The sequence below is a fragment of the Trachurus trachurus genome (genome assembly GCF_905171665.1).
Source record: "Trachurus trachurus genome assembly, chromosome: 9".
Lineage (NCBI taxonomy): Eukaryota > Metazoa > Chordata > Actinopteri > Carangiformes > Carangidae > Trachurus > Trachurus trachurus.
Window position 1 is genome coordinate 16,160,153 of NC_139895.1, and position 24,043 is coordinate 16,184,195.

General features: G+C 41.1%; 2 protein-coding genes across 2 annotated transcripts in view; one reads left to right on the top strand and one right to left on the bottom strand.

Annotated features, from left to right (window-relative positions):
• Positions 1 to 5,682: 5,682 nt before the first annotated feature.
• ehmt1a (euchromatic histone-lysine N-methyltransferase 1a) overlaps positions 5,683 to 24,043 on the top strand; it is a 130,745-nt gene continuing 112,384 nt past the window's right edge. Inside the window, exon 1 of the mRNA XM_083978477.1 lies at positions 5,683 to 5,687. The gene's annotated coding sequence lies outside the window, so the exon portion shown is untranslated. The remainder of the gene's footprint in view (positions 5,688 to 24,043) is intronic.
• Positions 14,758 to 19,150, bottom strand: LOC310991618 (LIM domain transcription factor LMO4-B). The gene is made up of 5 exons (XM_083979405.1): positions 18,756 to 19,150; positions 17,643 to 17,883; positions 17,429 to 17,525; positions 16,968 to 17,126; positions 14,758 to 16,002 (listed from the first exon to the last, which is right to left on the bottom strand). The coding sequence occupies exons 2-5, from the start codon at positions 17,855 to 17,857 to the stop codon at positions 15,994 to 15,996; spliced, it is 480 nt and encodes a 159-aa protein (XP_083835531.1). The 5' UTR covers positions 17,858 to 17,883; positions 18,756 to 19,150; the 3' UTR covers positions 14,758 to 15,993.

Consider the following 24,043-nt stretch of genomic DNA (forward strand, 5'->3'; position numbering starts at 1 on the left):
TATGGAATCCAGTGCCAGGGTTATGCCCTCTGAGTTAATGTGTAAACCCAACAAGGAAGACATTTAAATTCAGGTTCGGATTATGCTTTTAGGCTGACAAGGATGTCTGTGATGCATAATCATGATCAGTTCTTCTTGCGGACACATTGCAGACCTTAGCAGACACTCTGCCTCTATCAGTCTATATTACATACATCTTGTACATTATTTCTCCTGCTATATTTTTGTGATTCTTTAGCAAAGCTTAGCTAAGGGAGTATATTGCAAACCCATGCTGAGTCCAAATTCAACGTGGCAGCACAAACCCCACCTGCTCCCCTGGTTCAGAGGCCTCAATTAGGGAAGAAGGCTGGGATGTTGTGAGTTAACTTTAATGGGCAATAAAGGGATAGTGACTTTAAAGCCTGGCCCTCTAGTAGAAAGCAGTCGGGGTTGAAGAACTCACGTGGTGGGGAACTCAAGACAAAACAACCAACTCCTTTAGAAAACAGATGTGTTGATAGAAGCTCTCTGTCTGTCTCTATATTGAAATTTATTTATATGTTGTTTTGATAAACTTGTATTACAGATATATTATATATTGCTAATAAATACAATCACAAATGTTATAAAAGTTCTTATATACATGCATTTTGTTTGTTTGTTTCTTACTGAATCTATTAAACGAAACAGCATAGTTTCTGAATTATAATTGTATTATGTGCTTTTTAGTCATTAAATGTTGGTGAGTTTTCAGCCTCTGACAGGCAGTGTTGTGAGGTAGTGTCTGTTAGCCAGGCTGAAACATTTCAGCTACTATTGGTTGGATTCTTTTGTGCAAACAGGATGAGCCGTTATGACCTTGTTGATGCTGCTCTGACTTATCATCAGATAACACTTTAAGGTTCCCTTCCTGTTTCTCAGTACCCTCTGCCTCAGCTTTGGTAATCAGCAAGCAAGCGAAATTGAGACAGTTATGTTAAAGGTGTACAGAAAAGAAAACTGAATTTAAGCCCACTCTGGATCATAAAATTAATGTGATAACTCATCTTTCAGACGATGTAGGCCAAACTTTGTGCAAAATTCTATTTTTGAGTAAATCCGGGATGAAAGTGTGTATTTTTTTTTTCGCATTGGATAATGCAGGCGCACGGATTATACGTCAGCCTGTACACGATTCACCAGCCACGGATATTGGATCCGTCATCCGTCATTCAAACGTCTGAGACACGCACACACACGCGGAGCTCGGTCTCGCCCCAAGCTTTGAATATCCCGCCCGCTCGATAACGACCAATCAAATTCGTTTTCCTTACTCGGGTAAACTCGTGTTGCAGCTCGTGACAACTCGGCACGACAAACAGGACGAACGGCCATTTCTGTACACCTTTAAACATTATACCTATTTATATATCTGTTGTTATTTTCCCCTCTATTCTGCTCCCTTGTGTGGTTTTTCATCTCATCAGCCCATCAACTCTGTCCAAGCTGCTGCAGTATTTGAATCCCACCAGTTCTTTACTCACTGCTGTCCCACCAATACCGCGACCATAAGGCTCATTGCTTCTGATGCTTCAGTTACCTGCCTCACTGAGCTCTGTGCTCGTTCCTTGCCCCTCGTTTGCATCCTTGTTCCACCACCTGCCTCACTGGATCCATCAGCTCATTTCTCAAGATATTCAGTGCGCTCTAAATCCCTCTCTAACTGTCTCCAAGAATGTCTTCTGCATTTTAGGGCCTAAACTGAACTGTTAGCATCACTATTGGGAGCATCGTGTAAGCAAGATGATGAATTATATATATAAAAAAGCAGCATTATGTCTAATTGCAGCCTCTTACTTCCTGTTTCCAGTCTGTAAGCTATGCTAGGCTAACCACATTCAGACTCCAACACACAGGGACATGAGGTTAATGTTAAACAATTTCTTTAAATCAGGCTTATGGGCTTGGTGAGCCACACAATAATTGATCAGATTATAATAATATTTGTACTGCTACTACTATTACTTTTTCATCCAAAACATATTAAATTTATTAGCTTTGGCAAATATTCAAAGCATGGACTTTTCCATCCAGAATGGGATTAAGTGAATTCACCCTCAGGCTTAAACAGGCTGTTCTGCTGTTAAGTGATAACAGGAACATCCAATATGCCCATCAGCAGTTTGTGCATGTTCCCTGCAAGACATTGAACCCCCCCGTTCTGCTTTTGTTGTCCATGATTACAAGTTCAGCCTCTCACACCAGTAAATGCTCAGCCCAACTCCACAGATGGGACATTTTTCTGGCCTCCTTCGCTCGTCCACATGGACTTCCTTCAAGATAAAAATAGTCTGACATAAGGGGAATGATATATGATCTCAGTCATTCATCTAAATTGGACAAATGAGGCCCAAACGTCTGAGCTGTGAAAGACCGCCCCTATAGAAGTGAATGAATGGGCCTGTGTGTGTGTGTGTTTGTGTGTGTGTGTGTGTGTGTGGGAGCACATGTGCACATCAAGTATGTATTTTTGTGTGTTAGAATCTATTTATTCTACTATATAAAAAAATCAGTCTGTATCATTGTGCATTAATGTCTCCACATGAATATAAACATTTCTACTATGACCTTCCATCATATTATGGAGTATCTGTGTGTGTGTGTGTGTGTGTGTGTGTGTGTGTGTGTGTGTGTGTGTGTGTGTGTGTGTGTGTGTGTGTGTGTGTGTGTGTGTGTGTGTGTGTGTGTGTGTGTGTGTGTCTGTCGTGCATTTTCTTTGTGTGTGAAAGCAGGAGAGCAAGAGGCAGCATTGTTGCATCTGCTCCTCATTAAAGGGCGCTAATGAACGCACGTGTGTTCCACCTGGTTTGGTGGAGTGGGGGGTTGATGAGGGCCTGGCCTTTCCCAGCTCTCCTATCGTAAAAGCTGTCTCAAGACAAGCAGGGGAGCTCTATCCCCAGACGCTCATCTGACAACAGTTTGGCGGTTCCTCCTCTAATGATGAAGGTGATGCTCAGCGGCCGCACTGCCGGGCAAGACTGTGACTCTTTGTGGAAACAAATGTGATTCCCATTACGGAGCATGGACCTCAGTCAGGGAGTCAGGGAAAATGTCTGCAGGAATAACACTTGCATTTTCTATCAGGCCTCTACAGGTATTGTATGTACCTTTGAGTGCTGTTAACGTCTTGTGCTAGTTTACAATGTGTTCAGATGAGTTCAGGATCCTCAGTAAAAGTGAAGCTCAGCAGACATCTGCCAGAGATGATTTCAAAGTGAGTGGCAGCAATAATAAGCTGTACTTCTCGTAGGAGGCTTCTGATGATCGAAGCTGCTGAATTTTCATGCAAATTACAAAATAAATCATATTGTCTCACTTTGCGCTGCTAAAATTCAGCCATGTAAATAATGTTTGTTTTTATTCGTATCTGGTTCCCTGTCTCTGACATTTCTGCCTCAATCACAAAACAGTGGGGTTTGTTCTTCTCACACTGTCGAGAGTGAGTTCTGTAAAATATCAGGGAGCAACTAGGATGCTGTTTCTGAGAGGAAATTTCCCTCATAAATATTTTAAATTTATTTTTTCAATGCTTTGAACAACACAGTGAGCTCTGACTTGACCCTTTAAAGCAGGAAAACACACCGACACTACATGTCAGATACCTCCATAGAGCAGGCAACACGAAACTAACGCTGACTGTGGGTATGAAGCAGGCAATTAACAAGTCAGAAGTGTCACAGTCACAATCTTTGTTTGACCCATCTGTCCAAATACAACCTAAATTTTGAACTGACAACACATGATATCAGGGTTTTCTGGTGAGAGATAGTGACGCTGAACCCAGGAGTCCTCCGATATGTCTCAAGTATCTCCTGGATTCATACTGTATGATTGTCAGGGGATACTTCTCAGACTTAAGCATGTTTACAATAAGTATTCTGGAGAAGCTTAATATCAGGCGAGTTTCGTACCAGATGGATAAATCATTGCACAATCATGTTTGATTCCTCCTGAAGAATAATGAGTCAAGTGGATATGAGAAGACAAAATATCAAAGGTCCATACAGTGTAAATGTAGAAAATGTAGCAGGTCAAGGTTCTGTATTAAAACTGTACTACAGTCTACAGGGAAATATGCACAATCTGTATTCAAAAACTGAGTCTTGAAAAGGGCTGTCAGAACTTCTATCACTTTGTGATGTCACAATTACAGTCACCAATCACCACTCTCCGACCGGCCATCTGTTGTAGGATTTGGTTTCTCAGAGTGATTACCTACTAGTTGAAATTTCTATAATTGGATAAACCCCTTAAGATGAATCATCTTGTTTTCGAAGAGGGTCCAAACATATAGACAAATATGGACAACAATAAAACAAACAAACAAAAAAGGGCAGACCACAGATAACAACATTAGAACAATACAACCGTAAGAAGGCCACAGTGGTCAAAACTGAGGCTGAGACAACATGATTACTATCAATTCACATAATCAGTAAGAACATGCATCTTCAATGAAAACAAGAGCAGGCCACCATAAGGTGAGAAGACAGAGCATGCTTGAAGATACAGTACCAAAAGAGGAGCTAGATCTGATATTAGCAGGAAGGTTATTCCAATCTCCTGGTGCTTTAAACATAAAAGATCTTCTACCAAATGATTTATTGAAATTAGGAACTGAAAAATATAGAGCTGGGAAGAATGTCTGGTATGATAATTTGATGTACTGTATACAGTATTAAGATACTGCTGTAGATAGGGTGGGTAATTAAAGTAAATGCATTTGTTGCAACCAGTGCATGTGTATTCTCACATTCAATGATGGCCAGTTCAATCAATCAATCATTTATTTGTCACTGCCATAAATAACAATGAAATTACATTGGAGCATACAACCTTACATAGTGAAAAGTGCATAGTGCAAAATGTGCAATGGTGCAGAATCCCATGGGCATATCATGTACATGAAAAAGAGGACAAGAAAACACAGGGGCGCCGGAGGACATAGTCAGAGGTAGTACTATGGTGTATGTTGCAGCAATGCAAAGGCCAGTTCACAGTTATTGTAAGGTGGAGTGTGGTTACTGTCCATATGGGGGGCTTCTGACCTTGAAGCAAGGTCAGATTTATAACATCACAATAATCGATGAGAATAAGTTGAGCAGTTTCTTACGTAGCTTCACGAAGTGAAAAACAGTTACAAGAGCGATACAACATATTAATACCAAAGTTCACTTTGCGTAATATCAGTGATCAGTATGAGGTGTAAAAGTGAGTTCAGAATCTAGCCATACACCAAGATATTTAAAAATGTCAACTTTATGCAGTTGTGAGCCGTCATTGCAGTTTTTAGCACAGGAACCAGGGTTGGATTTCAGTTTTTGTTGGATCACTCAGAAAAATATCAGCCAATCAGAAGAGAATTTACAAGAGAATTACATTATACTTGTGAATATCTTTATTTAGAAAGTTGTTGGGTTTCTTCAAGACAAAGTTGCAGAATTTTCACACAAGTAAAAGCAATAAACCAAAATGAAAAATTGATGAAGCTGTTTTTGTTAGTGATAAAGAACAGTAATAAATCCAACACATGATAAAATGACAATCAGAAAGATCAGAGCAATCAGTCAAACTCAAAAACAAAGTACAGAGATGTCTGTGAAAGTTTCTGGAGTGATTCATAGGAGGTGACTGACAATGTTTGGCAACATTTCGCACAGAGCTGGGTCCTCGTGGAGGAGGGGTCATTGCTCTGTTAAGCACTTGTAACACTCGTTTAATTCATATCATAAGCCAATTTTCTAAAATCAAACAACATTACCATGAAAACATTACCAAATTTTCTCAAGATGAATTAACCTGGAAAATTAAGAGGACAAATCAACCATTAAAATGCTTTGGAGTCTGATGTTGAGGTGGTGCTGTGTTTTTTCAGCAGAACACTTCAGGGAAAAGGGGTGTGAACTGGTGCTTCAGTCACTTTGCAAACAGGCTTCTGCTGTTGCTCTGCAGCTGTCGGCAAGTCTCTGCAGTGAGAAGACCTCCCTTGAGCTTCTCCCACAGCCGGCTAGGGCTCGTATTGATACAACACCCCTGTGAGCTCACCCGACACAGAGCACTGTTGGGAACATTGTCATTACTATCACACTGAGTGGAGGTGCATCATTTTTAATATGGTCAGAGGAAAGACTGACGAGACCTGGCTTTCAGGAGATGGAGGACGTAACGGGAATAACTGATACCTGATAAAGTGGAGCCAGTACATGTTGAGATCGGTATTTAGTGTGAATTCATTGATCAACATTGTCTGAAAAGCTCCAAAAGGTAGTTTTTGATAAATGTCAGCATGTGAAGACATTTTTGTTTGTGGACTTAGAAACCATCCATTAACCCACTAAAATGTGCAACTTGGGATTGGAAACAAAATAATAAGTAAATAGCAACACAATGTCAAAAAATGTGAAAGGTAAATACTTTTTTTTCTCCCATTCAAGACCTAAGAAGTCACATGACATCCAGAAACACTGCAGACATTGCAGACTTTCAGCAAGTTGCCATCATTACCTGCACCTGACACCTTTCCTACTTCAACAGCTACTGTGGTGGATGCAATCCCACCTATCACTACAGAAGAATTTTACACTTACAAACCTTGATGAAAACACACACACTCAGTACGTTTACATGACACTTGAAAAAACCGAATTATTGCCTTAATCCGACTATAACTGGATAACTGAAGTGCATGTAAACACCTTAGTCCGACTGAAATCGGAGTTAAGAACTCCGATTAAGACACCCAGATAATGCGATTGGAATTCGATTTTCTCCGTCATGTATACACCTTAGTCGGAGTATAACTGGACAATGCATGTGCGCATGCTCCACAACCGTAGAGACGGCACCAAGTGGAGCAGAGAAGCCGCCCGAACCCCGCAAAGTAAAGAAAAAAAACCAACGTCAGCGCAGATTCAATGCATTTCACACATACACAGCGCAACCAGCCAGATTGTTTTATTAGAGAGAGAGAGAGAGAGAGAGAGAGAGAGAGAGAGAGAGAGGAAAAAAGGAAGCCCGTATCCTATTCTCAGGGCGCATCCAGCCCAGACTGGTGCGTCTGGTCGGGAACTGCAGTTGAGAATTTATTAATAAGCTTACCAAGTTGTTTATATTCAGTTTTTTACGAGGTGACAGAAAAGTCAACAGGACAGGGGGGCGTATTAACCCGCTGAAACAACAGGTGACGGCGCATGAGGGGGCGGACCCCGTCAGTTATTCGATTTTCTCAGTTGCATGTAAATGCAAATGTTGTATAGCTCGATTAAGCTCTGCATGTAAACGTACTGACTCAGTACGTTTACATGCAGAGCTTAATCGAGCTATGCTCAAAATTCGATTTTGGCGCCAAGTCGGACTTCTGTCCTTGTCTCAATTTACATGCAACTGAGAAAATCGAATAACTGACGGGGTCCGCCCCCTCATGCGGCGTCACCTGTTGTTTCAGCGGGTTAATACGCCGCCTGTCCTGTTGACTTCTCTGTCACCTCGTAAAAAACTGAATATAAACAATTTAGTAAGCTTAATAATAAATTCTCAACTGCAGTTCCCGACCAGACACACCAGTCTGGGCCGGATTCGCGCTGAGAATAGGGTACGGGCTTCCTTTTTTCCTCTCTCTCTCTCTCTCTCTCTCTCTCTCTCTCTCTCTCTCTCTCTCTCTCTCTCTCTCTAATAAAACAATCTGGCTGGTTGCGCTGTGTATGTGTGAAATGCATTGAATCTGCGCTGACGTTGGTTTTTTTTTACTTTGCGGGGTTCGGACGGCTTCTCTGCTCCACTTGGTGCCGTCTCTACGGTTGTGGAGCATGCGCACATGCATTGTCCAGTTATACTCCGACTAAGGCGTATACATGACGGAGAAAATCGAATTCCAATCGCATTATCTGGGTGTCTTAATCGGAGTTCTCCAACTCCGATTTCAGTCGGACTAAGGTGTTTACATGCACTTCAGTTGTCCAGTTATAGTCGGATTAAGGCAATAATTCGTTTTTTTCAAGTGTCATGTAAACGTACTGACTGTCTCCCACTATTCGCGGAAGACTCGTGCTGGGCGAAGGCCATGCATGGCTGAGTCATGGCTGAGTCTTCAGCTGTCCAAGGGGCCGGGCGCAAGAAATAATAATGTTGTATTCTTCTTCTCCTTCTTCTTATTTGCTGTGATCGCAGCCTCAACATACAAGCCATGAGTGGGATTCGTACCCCTTGCCTTCCAATCCACGGCCAGTGCCATTACCCAGATATGCCACTTTGCCTTGCTTCATAACGGTTATACAGATCAACGTCAGTCATACTATTATCTAACATTACACTTTATGAACCAAAACCCAATAGGTTCTGATAAAATCACTGTAAATGGCCAGTCTGCTCAGTCTATATACCTTTTCTTATACACAATCTTGCTTTGTCAAACAGACAGGTTGACAGCTCCTTCATGTCAGTGTTCAGACTGCTCTGCTCTGACTGATTAGCTCTATCTGTGCAATGTGTTAAGGTTGTGGGTTTGGTTCCCATGTTGACAAAGATCACCCCCCTCGGTACTCTCAAATTTTCTGAGGACATTTTCTAGTGATCATTATTATTGTTGTTGTCATTGATAACACTAGTGCTATAAGTATTCGTATAATTAATTCCACTCTGGCAATTAATGATTAACAGCAGAATAACACCTTTATCTATGAGTTCTTGTTTTTTCACTGCTACAATTAACAGTCAACAAAATATACTGCTCTTCATAGTCTCTTTCTCTCTCACTCCTCCCCCACCCCCTCTTTGTCCTCTTAAACCCAACCGGTTGAGGCAGACCCCCCTTCCCCTGAGCCCGGTTCTGCTGGAGGTTTCTTCCTGTTAAAAGGGAGTTTTTCCTTCCCCCTGTCACCAAGTGCTGCTCTCTGTGGGAACTCTTGCATTTCTCTCTATAATTAAAGAAGGTCTTGACCTCGTTGAATTGACCGAATGTGTCCACTAAAGTACTTAAAACATACCTTGGGGTAATAATGGGCATGATGTTCCACAAATCAGATTATAAATGAGAATCTTTGACCACTACAAACAACTTGTAGCCTACGCCATGTTTGATGACAATGCTGAATCGCATGTATAAATCTATTTTGAAATCACTCAGTGGGGGTCGCCGCCAGCTCCAAACATATGCATGAGCCGGGTACAAATTGTGCTACAAATCAGTTTGTCTAATCATCACAGAAATTGGTGGAGTTATACATTTGTAAACTCAGCATAAACTTCCCCAACACGGGGCATCATTAACCTTACAATATAATATTTATAAGGGGCTTTTATTTTGAAACAGGGCTTTTTTGAGAATGGAAGCTTCTGTTCTAGAGGCCTTGGTTGGATTTGAGGAGCTTAAAATACAGCAGTAAGATAAAGTTACTTTGTCAGAGTCGTTAACATTAAATAGACCAGTGGATGGATATACAACTATGTCATGTACGACGGGGCCATGTAAACTTTTTTTTTTAATACCTAAAACATTGTTTATAGTCATTCCCCTCTCATATTGGATGGGTGAAGAATTTTACAAATGATCAAGAGTTTAGTTGTCTCTATGAACAACATAGGGACCAGTCCTTACTTTTAATGCATTAATACAGTATAATCTTACTTTTTCTACTTACAAATGACAATTTCTCTTCTAATTAAAAAAGGGTTAGCACCTGCCATGTTGAATTTCTCTACTGAACATATCGCTTCTAATGTACTGTAGCCTATTGTACAGAGAGGACTTAAACATAAACATGCAGTTTGATTTAAATGACTCATTATTATCAGGTTGGGGTCTTTCCCATCAGTGTATAACTCCATATAGGGTCTAACTGACTGATTATAATGAAAAACCATTTATTATCATCAAACCCATGCATCACTCTAACTATAGCTGGGAGAGCAGAGGTGGAAGAGGCAATGCATATGTTGACTCTGTCACATTTATCTGTCTCAGTGTGTCTCTCTATCTTTGAATACACCATTCCTCAACCGTGTCCAACAGTGACAGCCATGGGTAATGACAGTCGAACGCTCACTCGCTCCTCATTTACTCAGAGCTGGCAGTGTAACAGTTCGCTCAGAACTCTTAAGTGCTTGTTAATTTAATATGCAAATAAGTCTCTTGTCAATCTGAGTGCATTTTAATGAAAAAGCTCCCGCTTCTAGGGGGCGGGGGTTTCTGCAGGTTGACTGTGGCTGTGTGTGAAGGGGAGAAAGAGGGAACAAGGCCAGGGGAGAAGTGCACAGGAGAGGTGTGGCTGCAGAATAACAGAAAGACACTGAGGTACAATGTATTGGGGACAGAGAGGGGAAGCCCAGATGGCACGCTTTGAACATGCATGGCTGCTGGTTTCAGTCTGAACATGTGCAACACATGGAGGTGATGCCTGTGTCACCTCCACTTTGGCCTCCTGTGATCTGTCAGCCAGTGTTTCCAGGAGATAGAGCTGGGAAACAGAATCTAACAGATTCTGGTTATGAAAGGGAGAAAGCGCCAGCCCGCACAAACATGAAACACACAGCGAAACACACACACACACACACATGCAAACACATGGTCCTCTCCTCACATCCCTCTGTTAATGACAGACCTTAGCTCAACCTTTGCCTACATATGGGTGGCGCAGTGTGCTGAAAGTAAGGTGAGCGTGTTATTGGGAAGGTGGGGGTGGTTTGCAGGCGGTGTTAAGTCAAGCAGGAACCCTCAATGTTGCTAATTTATTTACAGATTTAATTAGATGGATAGAGCCCTCACAGATATAAGAAAGAGAGGAGAGATGTTGCCAGCGTTACAGCACTTTAATTATGGTAGCAGGCTCCTGATCCCTGCGCTCCGCTGTCTGGGGAGCCAGTTAATTAAAATCCTCATTATTTTACTTTTAATTAGTTCCCCCCTCTTTTGTTTCCTTTCACCATATGGCCGTGTTCCGTGGTCAAATTAACGTAATTGAGCTAATTAAGCCGATCACTTTAATTATTCAAAGCGTTCCGATTGGCCAGGAGAACTTTTCTCCATCTCCCCTCCCTGACATTCCTGTATGAGGCTTGGAGTTGTAAAGTCGTTCTCTTTGTCATTATGCTCCTCTACTCCCATGCTGAAGGCAGTGAGTTATGGCTGCAACATGCCTCACTTCCTACATGTTCCAGCAGTGTCTCATATTTCACTCACATACAATGCAGGGGTACGCAACGCAGCACCGGAGACCTCAGTGAGTTCAATGAGGACTCAGGAATCATTGGAACATTTAACACAATACAGTTATGACAAATTAGGTGTGCGTTGGTAATTGTAGTAGCTACTTCTCGACAATCATCTGGTGCTCTGGGATTGGAGGCTACCATAAATAGCTTACGCAGCCTGAACAGCTTTCAGAAGGATTGTCAGCACAGTTTAATGCCACAGACATCTTTACACATAGAACCATTGCGTTTACATACTCTCATTTCGAAATCAGTGACAACCAGATGGCGATTTTACAGCATACATACTTACGTTGAGCTGAGTGCCTGAGGGTGGACAAGACCTGTCTATCAGCATTCATCTCTAAAGCGCATGCTGCACCTCTCTGGCAACCTTCATTCTCAACCCATCTATCCTCTCAGTAATGTTGTTATATAGTAGAACCTAACGTTGGGTTTGAAACAAGTTAAATACAAGACACAAAGTAGGCCTTACTGATCTGTTTATTTTCAATATACAGTATTTGTTATTTAACGAAGGTGTAACAATGTACAATATGAAGTTCAAGAAAGCCCCAAGTACTGTAGGAAACTCCTCAGGCAGGATGCAATGTACTTTAAATGCCTGGTTTGTTCGCAACATAGCCTATAGATCATGGGCAGTTATAAGAGGCAGAAGCATCTCAACAACCTTCATTAACATAATACAGGGCTCAAATTCAGTACATAAAGATTAATGTTGTGGTTACCAATCTCAGGATGGAAGCTGAAGAACTGAAGAGGTGTTTAAAAGTAATTTAAAGGATCAGATCTCTGAAATTTCAACCCATTTTCTCCTTTACTGGTGTAACATATAGATATTTTAATTGCCTTGTTTTTGAGATGACTGTATCTAGATTTATGTCTCTATCCTGATTCACTGTAGGTGGATGTAATTTTGTATCTTGCAGATTTAAACTAGAGACCATGTTGCGATGGGATCAGAGCAGCTGCGACGTCTGTCAACATTGCTGATGTTCACACCCATGAGTCCTCAGTAGTCATTATGCAACTACTCAGAACTCATGGGTTGGGCCACACTCATCTCATCAAATTGGTCTTCATTTTGATCTCAGCTTCACACTGCTGAAGTTTTGTGACTGGCATTAACAAAATGACAAAAACACCTGCCAAAGCCACGACCAGTCAGTCACAGCTGGTAAAAATTACATAGATAGAATCAAAAGCAGTGAGAGCTAATGTCCTGTTTATTGGATATTCGACAAACACTCTAAACTATTTTCACTGAGGGAATTTTCTACAGAAAGAGAGAATTGTGTAGCTAATTCAGGTAAACAGACAATTTAATAAACACAGGATTTGGGTGGGTTATGTAGGCTATGTACATTTTAGGGGGGATTTTTAAGATTTTAAATATCCAGATTGTAAACCACTAACTAAGAAAGGCCATCATATACCATTTGGCCTAATTTGTCCCTAAAAATATGTCCTCTTGTGCTCTAATTTACACACCATGCACCACCAAAATATAATGATGAAAAATGAAACCAGAACTGAGAGCGTGACATTACTCACAACTGCAATGAGGTCAAATATTCTTTGGTGTTTGAGGCGAACAGTTCACACAACATGCGATGTACAAATGGTTTTGTGAATCCGTAAAAACGGAGAATAACCACTCCAATAGAGATAATATGAATATTGATGCTAGATCAGCCCGTACAAGCAAAGATGTATTATCTCTTTCAGGAAAACCAAATGACAAGAAATCCTATATCCTAATATCCCGGTTTTCACCACAATGCAAACATATAGGCTATATTATACTTATTTACAGTGCAGATACTTCTCATGTTCTGTCCCACTCATTATGAAAACATGCAGCACCGTGGATACAAATTCATACTAAAACTTCTTCTAGCCTACTAAATGGTTTCTGTATGTCCGTCATTCAGTATGTTGGCAAGGCTGTTCTGGAGTCTTTTTCTTATAGGAGGCCAATCATCCCCTTTACTCCTTCTTTTTAAGCTACAAAAATGCATTCATATACCATCCATGGTGTTGAAAGGTGTGATCTATCTGTAGGTAGCCTATACCAAGCACTATAACATTAGCCTAACTGCCCCCCATCCTGATGAAAATGCCTATGGTGCATGCAGTACATGTACATTATCACAGTTTGGGCATTTGAGTACTTACCTTGCCTTGCCGCCATCATGCACTACTTCAGGGAAGACTGGAAGCAGAGCGGTTGGCTTTCGGAGAGCTTTGAGCTAGCTGGTGAGCGTGCCAAATTATGTGGGAGAGTCAAGATGGAAAAAGACGACAAACAAGAGTTAACTTAGCGTTCCTGTCAACTGCTAACATCGGCTGTGTAGTAATAGCAAGGCTTATAAATAGCAACTTTAAAGATGGTGTTAACATTGAAGTCAGAATGAAGTGAGCCTTAGTTTTGAATTAGAAAACATCCCTTACAGCGGTTGTTAGCTGAGGTGAGATCTGAGCCTCTGGGCCTTCCTGCTGTTTCGATGAGTTCACATCTGGCGACACCAGGGGGCTAAGGTGGTTAAACTCGTGCCAGCCCATTGTTTGGGTCCAAACACCTGGTCGGACCTCTCCACGCACCGAGGCCATTTTGTCAGAAAGGGTCTCTGGCTGACAGAGCAGTGGATTAGCATCAGAATGGGCTAAAGGAAGGCAGCCATCTTGGATCTATATCACAGGAGTGTCTGGGCAAGAAGGCGCCTTTGCCAGTCCTCTTCTCCCTCCATGATGAGCATGTAAAAATATCCTGGCATCATCTTGTGTCTTCACGCAGTGTGAGGTGGAGGAGCTCAGGCAATTACACTCATCTGCATGTGTTAATATGATTAATTAGCGGGAATAAACACTTTCCTATGACACAGGCTACATGGTGAGCCACACACCTGCAGAAGCTCTGATAAAAGACATCACCTCATGGCAAAGAGCCTTTTCATGAGACCTGCTAATTGGCATCTGAAAACGTTCCGGCTAATTAGGAAAAGGCAGATGAGGCTTGATTAGTTTGAATGCAAAGTGTAACTTGTGGTGCGGTGGGACTCGGGAATGTGCCGAGGTTTTATTTCTTCACCATCACGATACAAAGATAATTGTAATTGTGATCATTTGCATACGTTAATGAATTTGCGTGACGCTTCTTGATCAGACGTGGAATAAATAATTGATGCAGTATCAGCACCTACCATGACAAGTGGGACTTTTTGAAATAGCTAAGCGCATTAAGGTGCAAGTTTGATGGCTGCCACGCTCCCAAGCAAGGTGTGAAAGTAGAGCAGATGCTATCTTCTGCTTTTTGCACACTGCACACTCCACCACTGCTATCATACTAAGATTAACTCCTGAGCTCTGATGGTATGAAGACTTTTTTTCTCTTCTTTTTTTTACATAGCATTAAAAAGGCACACTGAGTTAGGGCGAATTAGATGCAGCTCAGGAAAATAATTTTCAGAAGCCATGCAGAGTGGCAGAGAACAAAGAGCTGTGATGGGAAACAAACCAGGCTGTGTAGGAGCTTTAATTGGAACATGGTAAAGAGTAAATACATCAGATTGTTTCAAGTGCCTTGGATGTAGAGGGGGGGCACTCCCCTTTAATTAGCCTGCTTTAAGATTAGGCTTTATTAGAGACAGGCAGGCAGGCAGCCACCGAGCCAGTCAGCCACGGGATATGCCACAAGTTCAGCCCCACAGGAGCTCCAGAGGCAAAGATACAGGGCTCATGTTTAATTGCTTCTGTAAATGGTCAGAGCTCAAGCCTCCTAATTCCATTCCTCGGGGTAATCAGGCATGTTTTCTCCATACAGGGTTAAAGAGGAGTGAGAGAGTTAGCCACATCCACCACGCTAGGTACGATGCAATACAATGTCACTTTAATGCCACTAAGGGGCTTCAAAATGACCTCAGCTCACTGTGCAACATGTTACAGGAAAATTGTTTTAATAGGATTTTTGTTAACTCCACTTTTTTTTTGTTCCACACACTGAACAGGCATGATAAAGAAATAAAAGTCCACAGAAGAAAAAAAAGCCAAACCTTCACTGGATAATTTCAGTTGTTCAGGGCGTTTGAAGTATCGGTAATCACAGGTGACAGCAAAATGTTAAGATTTGTGTTTTCCTCAAGTGCTTGTAAAAAGTTTCTGGTTGCACTTGTTCATTACTGGGTATTTTTTCAGACACTCTGGATTTTTCCCGACACCCCACAATTTTACATTCAATTCTCAGTGTGTAAGATCTCACATTAACATATAGAAGAGAGAGATCAAGAGTTCATTAAAAACACTGACGCTCAGGGGAAATAATGCCACATGGCATAAGCAAAAGCGTTCACAGTCATTTTACAGCAGTCCATCAAACATTCATTCAAACATCTTTTGTTCCCTCTTCCAGTTGGCGCTGGCTTTCATCGTCATTTTTTCCCCCCTCGAGCTTTCAGTTAGTCCTGAAGGAGCCTTTTGTCGTTGCAGTGTACGCACACTGAGTCTTTGCATAACGCGCAGACCACTTTAATATCAAACAAAACATAAATGTGACTTTTGTATGCGGCATATTTAGTCTCTGACACGGTGAAGGGCGGGTCGTGTTGGTGAAAAACTGTAACCCCTCTCTCTGGGAAGAGAGGCAAGGTGGTGATGAAAATCCACAACAACGGCGACAGTAGCAGGAGAACAGGAGGAGGAGGAGGAGTGCAATGAGGAGAAGTGAAGTTTGGGAGAAAAAGCGATGGTGACACCCAGCACTGCTGCCACTCAGCAAACCTGCAGACCAGAGAGAGGGAGAAGGTGAAGGTCACTGCCACAACACACACTTCATTCATCTGTATGTCCCCACGGATCTTTACATTTGTTTCAATTCTAATTTCAAATTAAAGTTATTTTAATTTTTCAGAGAAAACCTTGTGAAAATACTATAAATTCCATGTTTTTATATGTGTGATATATATTTAATCTAATAGGGATCATCTAATAGGGATATAAGTACAGAGTACAACATGATGTTAAATAATTTGTTACATTATAATAATGCACTGGTCATCAGGATGAGCTGTTTATCACTATTATTAAGTAAAATTTCAATATATATTGTAGTTCAGTTGCCACTTGCCAAATAGAATTATTTTTTAATCTTTATTTTTATCACATTTGATTGTTCATGCCACAAGAAGTGTCTCTGGTTTTATTTGAGAAAAAAACATTTTTTTTAAAATATTCTTTAAAAAAATACTACTACTGTAAATGATAATAAAGTAAACAAAAAAGAATCTAAAGCAGGATCTAAATGACTGTTACATCTTGTCAAGGTGGAGTTAACTTTAAAACTGTCAAGTAGTTTTATCTGAAAAAATAAGCCTTATCCACTCAGGATGTAATCTGTATGAAAAATTGCCATAACTTCGTTCTCAGATAAATAATAGTGTAGTAAAAAGAAGTTAAAAAATTTCTACTGTTATTTTTCACTCTCCAGATTTTTTTGGAGTAAACACTGTTGCTCACATTATAACAATAGCACCTGATTCTTATGTTGTCAGTCTTTTCCCACATTGCTGCATCTTTTTTTAATTTATTAATAGCATCTCCTGCTGTGGCAGCCATTGTCCCCGAGGGAAATCCACAGATTTTATTATTCGCATTAGGGGGACGGTGATATTCATGTAAGAACACTTCACGCTCTGCTGTAAATACAGATGGCTCTGTGGCATCACGTCAGCAACCCTCATATTTACCTTCTGGTCTGTCAGCACGGAGTTGCTCTGAAGCGGAGATAGGTGGCTGTTGAGCAAGGCAGCGCCGGGTCTGTCGTGCTCGCAGAAGATTGTACCATTGATGTAATGGAAGCGATCTCCAGGCATCAGTCTGTTTCTACAGGTGGCGCAGCTGAAACACTGCAGAGGTGAAAACAAATCAAATTCAGGTCATTACAGCTTATTTATATACAATGGAGCATTTAAAACAAATGTTGTGGAATTGGTTGAATTAATATTATTAATAAAGTATGAAAAGAAATCTTGAAATATCTCTCAAACAAAAGGTTAAAAGCCACATCAATAGAAAAGATGAAGAAAACAGAAAGATGGAGGGTCCAATCTGTATCAATCCCTTCAGTGTCAGGGGAGAAGAGGATTGACCCCTCCATCTTCTTCTGTCAAACAAGCAGCATGCTTTAATGTGAGAGTTTGGGATTTACCTTGAGGTGGTAAGCATTACCCTGTGCCCTCATTACCATTTCGTTGGCTGGGATAGACTGGCCGCAGGCGCTGCACGCCCCGCTGTGCCCGAACAGTCTGCAAACACAAAAACACAGATTGCTCAGTGTGTAATGCCTCTAAAATCTAAAAAACCAGCAGCTTTCTCTCCTGCTCCTCTTCCTCCTCCTCCACCTCTTCCTTCCTTCCTCTCACCTGATGTAGTCGCTCCGACACAGAATCATGCCCCCTTTGCTGTAGCAGGTGGTGCCAATGTCCCCCAGCTGGGCTTGGCAGCAAGAGCACTTAAGGCAGCGAGTGTGCCAGTAGCGCTCCATGGAAAAGAGCAGGAAGCGGTCGGCGATCTTCCCTCCGCATCCTGCGCACAACCTGGGGGCTGGTGGTACGCCTGACGCTTGGCTGTTCACCATGTTTGGATGTGGCTCCTTGGAGGCTCCTGGATGTGTGAAACAGGTGTAAGGTCAAGGTCCAGCTTTGTTCAACAACAGTACACCCACCTCTCTGAGACACAGGGACGTTAATGAGCTTGTTAAATACTTTTAAGAACCATTCCTGTGTGAAATCTGTTTATTTTGATTGGGCGATATTGGCAAAGAGTACATCAGATGTATGTTGTTGTTATGAACACAAAGAGGGGTTCCTTGTATTTGAGAATACACATACACACACACACACACACACACACATGCCAGTCCACAAACAAGCCTTTCCTTCAATATGACTGAAACAAGACCTAACAGGTTGACAATGTGAAAGGCTGATGAATATACATCCTATACGACGTATACATAATGTGCGTGCATGTGTGTGTGTGTGTGTGTGTTTGTGTGTGTATTCAACTACTGATTTACATGTAATACTACAAAGTATGGAAAAAACTTGTTTTCTGTAGTAGTACGAAACTATGTAGAACATTGTTTTGTTTTTATGATATGTTATTAGTGTATTATGTGTGTGTGTGTGTGTGTGTGTGTGTGTGTGTGTGTGTGTGTGTGTGTGTGTGTGTGTGTGTGTGTGTGTGTGTGTGTGTGTGTGTGTGTGTGTGTGTGTGTGAGTGAGTGAGGGAGAGAGAGAGAGAGAGAGCCAGGGAAAAGGGGGGGTGGGACTTTTTGAAAGAGTGCCAGCAGTCTAGATGTAACACTAGATATAATACCAGAAGCATTATAAAAGTATAAAAGTCTATGTAAACGCACTATCCCCGTTAGGTTACATCACTGACATGGTGTTTACCTCTCGGTTTTGGGAGCTAAAAGAAAAGCTTTTACACAGAAATGGAGGGAAAAAGAGGAAAAGGAAGAGACACGTTACCTCGTCGAGCCTGAGGGTTTTTTCTTTTTTTTTCTCCTCCTCCTGTGCTGCTGAAGTTTGATGGGGCGGAGGGATATTCACAGGAAGCTCGGAGTTGTTGTTGTAAAACAGCACTTAAACTTGACTGGTCTCCATGGGCGCTCCTCCGTTAAAAAAAGAAAAAGAAAAAAAGAGGCGAAACAAGCAACACAGCGTAAAAGCCCCGGGACAGCGCTCGTCGGTGACGCGAAACAGTTGAGCAAACTCTCCCCGACATCCAGCTCCGCTCGTCAATAACTACGCGTCGGCCGCCTGACCGCGAACAGGAGACATGACGCAGCTTCTCCCCCGCTCCGCTCCGCTCCTCTGGGCTACAGCTGTCCGTCCTCCGACATACCTTCATCCGCTCCTCTCGCTTTTGACAGCGACACTATTCATCAAATTGCGCAAGGGGTTATTTAAATTACCGAGAGGGGACTCAGCCCACATGAAGCATGCGGCGGCCAATGGCAGCGCGAGGGGGGCGTGGCCACAGTCAAAATGATTTATGAGTTTATAGTGGCTTATTAATATGCACATTCATTTCCCTTAAGCTCCCCGTAGGGTGTTATCGAGTGTGTGCGAGGTATTGACATGGGAAACAGCTTTCAAGCCACGGTGTGTGTCTGTGTCTTGTAGTTTTCCTCGACGTGGAGCAAACCTTCTTCTTTTTGCTCTTCCTGTAAATAAATGATAATAAATAATGGGGGGAAAAGAAAGAAATTTCCAACATTGTTTGGTCAATCAGAAATCAGTTATTAAGAATAATTAATTTCCTCAGGTATCTTGCTGAAAATGATTGATATTCTTGGTGTTAGTCAATAGAGTCAATGGATATCATCAGATAACGACTAGGCTACTATAATAAAATATGAAAACTGTTGAAGGCCTTTTATCAAACAGAAGTGATAAAAACTACAGACTAGAGAAGGGGAACTGTGAGAACAGTCAAACTGATGTGCTCTGAAATTGTCAAATATGGTTCAGTTTTATTTATTTTGTGACAAATGTATTTCATGTAGCTGTATCAAAACTTAGAGGTTGTAGTGGAAATAACTCATTTTAAGGTTCTCCACATATTTTACACAGAAACATGATGATTTCAAGATAAAAATCTTCTTTAGTATTTAATATCAAAGTGTTAAATACAAGCTTGTGAAATATGTTTGAGCACATGTGTATCTGCAAGTCGATTTCTCATCCTTCAAAACAAAAGCAATAAAGCCAAAAATCATACTTGGATATTGATAAAAGATGAAGTATGGAATATGATAAGGACACATGATCTTTCTCTTTCTTTTTTTCCATCTCCTCCACCCACCTCGAAGGGAGGTTAAAGTTGCCCATCTTAAGGTTCAGGATTCATTCACTTAAGCTGCAGATGAGTCTCCATAGGGCATAGGTCATAAAGTCTCTGTACATTAACCTGCAACACTCCTGTACTTCCACTTAAGTTCCAGTAGAGGACAGCATCCTATAGGCCAATGTTCAGGTTGAGGTTAGAGAAGACACAGTTAGTGGAAAAACAGAGGAGCAGGAGCAGCACTTGAGGTTGTTATGTGGATACTTTCCATTTAAATTAGTCAAATTAAGTATATGACTATTATTAAATTGCTAAGAAATTAAGTTAATTGGTATAATCAAGCAACATCACACAAGAGGGAGTGATGGATATCAGCAGCATTGTTGCGAGACCACCAGCCGAATACACAGCTGATCCCCGCCGTCACATCAAGTGTGACATTGCTTTTGTACAACAGCTCTAATGTCCATTTTCCATATATCTATGCAAGGTCACAAGGGCACTGGAGCCAATCCCAGTTAGCAAAGGGGACACCCTGGTCAGATTATTATTTCATTTTCTTCTTCCTAACTTTCTAATCTCTTCAATTTAGTCTGATACATTTATTTATTTGAAAAGCAACTTTAAAAAAAAAAACTTTTAAAAACATCTTTGCCTTCCCTATCAGTCAAGAGACAAAAAAAATCTGATCTTCCAATGAGCTTGATGTAGTATTGTAGGAAGCTGCTCCATAGTGTGACAAATGGGGAGCAGTGAACACAATACATTAATGTCAGCCATCAACTTTATGCAACTGAAGCAACTCCAGTAACATTTCCAGTGACATTTGTCAAACTCAGACAATAAATGTGATTATCACTTAATCTATTGTTTCTGAAATTACACATTACCCACACTATTAGATTTGGAGAAGACAGGTAGCATCTGTAGGTTGTTTAAAGCTAATGTCTCATCCTTTTACAGGTGTCCCTATACTGTTTTGACCCAGCGACACTGGGACTGCATATGTGTTGTTCTTTATACGAGTCTCCACAGTTTATCCGTTTGCCACTGCCACAGCAGGGTTGGCGATGCAAACGGTGCATTAGTGGTATAGGTTTAACTATCAAAGCGCCTACACATTTGTTTCAACCAAAACTGAATTAGATGACCAAAACTCGTGACCAAAATCACCAGACTCGCTGTTAGTTGGTTTTAATGTTAATTACAAAATATCCCCATGCTAACACACTAAATCAACTAAATAAATTAATAAGAGATAGCCTATCTACAGTATAGTGTAAAGTCAGTGGTAGCATCAGCAATATCAGCCACAATACTGGCATTGGACATTGAGAGTATAGTTTTAATGAGTGGTGAAATGACAGGATCCTTAATTTCAATGCTGACTCAAATATGTTAGCTGTGATGCTTAAAAGAGGATGAGTCATGTTCGTTCTCACAAGCCAATAACAAGTTGTGTGAAGTTGTGTTATTGTTTCAATCTGTGTTGAAGAGGAAGAATTTTCATGCAATCTTTTTCAAAGTGCATGGGGGGGCTGGGGAGGAGGTGGAGTTTCCTCTGCTGTGGTCGATGTGGCAGCCCAGGCCAGCTTACACCACACTGTGAGGCCTTGTTGATTTCTGACATATTTCCTCTTCCTCTGTTAAGCCCATAGATTGTATATAAAAAGGTCAAGTCCATGCTGAAATTTACAGCTCTCTGTGAGGCAGGACGACACCTGTAACTTCCAGTCTGGTTTCGCAGCCAATACAAACTACGGCGGAGCATCACAGCACCGCAAGCTGCCAAGACAGTCACATTTAGGAAGCCCTGCCACTGTGACGTGTGGAGATCCTTTAATCTCAGGCTCTATTTTCTCTCTCTTGAGGGTACACATGTCAGTGTTAACTGAGTTTTGTGATATTTGTTCAGAAACAAGTCCTAAAATGTTAAGTAATTAACTGGTGGTGTGTGGCAGAAAGAGAAGTTAAATTCTAAATACTTTTAAATATATTTAAAGTCAGTTTCAATAGGATTTGTACAATAATGGTATCAGAGTTTTGTTGTTGTTTGTTTGATTTTAAAAGCAAGTAAAGCCGAACAACCAACTTCACCACACCCCCTGGTCAGAAAAACCTTGGACCAGATTTAAACAGAGCTTTTCATGATAGTGGCAAATCTCTCTTGTCTTTCCAGTGCTCTCCCTTCTCTCAGCTGCAGCTTTCTGCACTCCATCCTATCTGAAAAAGTTTTGAGGTGTTGTACCATTCACAAATAGCCTCAGGTATAATAATTGATGACTTAAAAATGTCACAGTTTCAGGTTTTTTTGGTAACAACCTTTGTCTTTTTTTTCCTCATCGTATCATATAATATATTATATCGTCATATATTGTATCATTTCACATATTATCTTATCTTAAGAATTTGGCATCATAAATGATCTCAAAATATGAGAAGCATACAATACTATACCAACTCTTTCGCTAGCTCCTGTTCATCCATGACAAAATGCCAAAAAAAAAAGGGGAAAATGCTGCTCCCCCTTAACTTGCCAATAAGCACCAGCCTTTAATCAATTATCAATATAAAGAAAATTTGGAGTACAGTAGTTTTCATTACAGTAGCAGGAGAAAGCTTTTCTTAAATCCAGGGCGTGTCTCATCTGTGCTGAAAGTTTCTCTCTTACATATTTCTTCACTCTATATATTTCTCACTTCCTGGCTGAATAATTTAGTATTACATGTAATAGGGAAATTATGTGGATACAAATATTAAATGCTACAGCAGTATAGAGGTAAAATGTCTTTTAAAAAAATCACCTTTACGTTAAAATGATTGCATTTGTATTGTATTTTTGTGGTCATAACAACAACTTAAAGCACTTTACACTACTACTCACATCCACCCAATCACACACACACACACACTGTGCTTTTCCCAACACGTATAGCACTTTCCTACTATACACACATTCACACACGAATGACACGTCAGTGGCAATGTTGGGGTTCAGTATCTTGTCCACTGACACTTTGACATGTGTGGACTGATGGGAAACAACAACAGAGCGTTCCTCTAGCACCACCCTCTGGTCAGAATGATAGATAACGTAGTAACCCACAAAGCAGATATAAACTGCCTCAATTATGATCCCAAACACTAACTATCTCTGGTCCAGTTATAAGTAGAGATGGAAGAATTGGTGGAGCAGCAACGGGGTCTGACTGGGGCAGACAGGGGGTCAGAGTGTTCCTCCCTCCTCTCAGAGGCCAGGGTGAGGAATTTAGTAGTCCACTGTAATGTTTGTGCTGCTGAGGCAGCCGGAGCATTGTGTAAGGCCATGAGGCAACATGGACACAAAGCGCTGAAAATGTGGACACTGCTAATCCACAGACCTCAAAAAGCATATACGATGGTTGAAAATAAATACTTCATTTTCCACCCATCTTTACTCTCTCCTGACTCAGTATACAAACTCTGCCACAACTTAAAAACACCAAAGCTGTGTAATGAGTTACAGGGTGTCAAGGAAGTTATGGAAGGAATAAACGATACGGTGTGATGAACCCCATAAAAAGCAATTGTATCTTGTCTGAGAGGTGTTATGACCCAGGGATGGGTCTAGGCCTCTGCGGGTGTGTCAGTGTGAATGTGTCTGAGTGATTGTGTGGGTGGATGATACGTTGCAGGTGTGGTGACATAGGTGTGGAGAAAGTAGACATAATAAATGATTGATCAAACACCAACTTAGGTCTAACTTAAACCTTATTAGCTTTATCTTCAGTCTGTCTACAATTTTTGATCCAAATAAACGCTGTCAATTTCTGTGCGGAGAAGCACGTTCTCCACAGGATGAAGGCTACTGACTTTGCTGATCCCCTGACTTTTCCATAGTACAGCCAGGAAGTTAACATTTTTGATTGTTTCCACAACTATGAGTTGCCATGAAATTTGATTCAGACACTCACGTCTCCCTCAAGAT

Excerpts from the sequence above, each read along its gene's own strand:
- LOC310991618 (XM_083979405.1), bottom strand. The coding sequence starts at position 17,857 with ATGGTGAACAGCCAAGCGTCAGGCGTACCACCAGCCCCCAGGTTGTGC. Across the intron at positions 17,526-17,642 it reads TGTCGGAGCGACTACATCAG|ACTGTTCGGGCACAGCGGGG; the intron begins GTGAGAGGAAGG and ends TTGTGTTTGCAG. Across the intron at positions 17,127-17,428 it reads GTAATGCTTACCACCTCAAG|TGTTTCAGCTGCGCCACCTG; the intron begins GTAAATCCCAAA and ends TCACCTCTGCAG.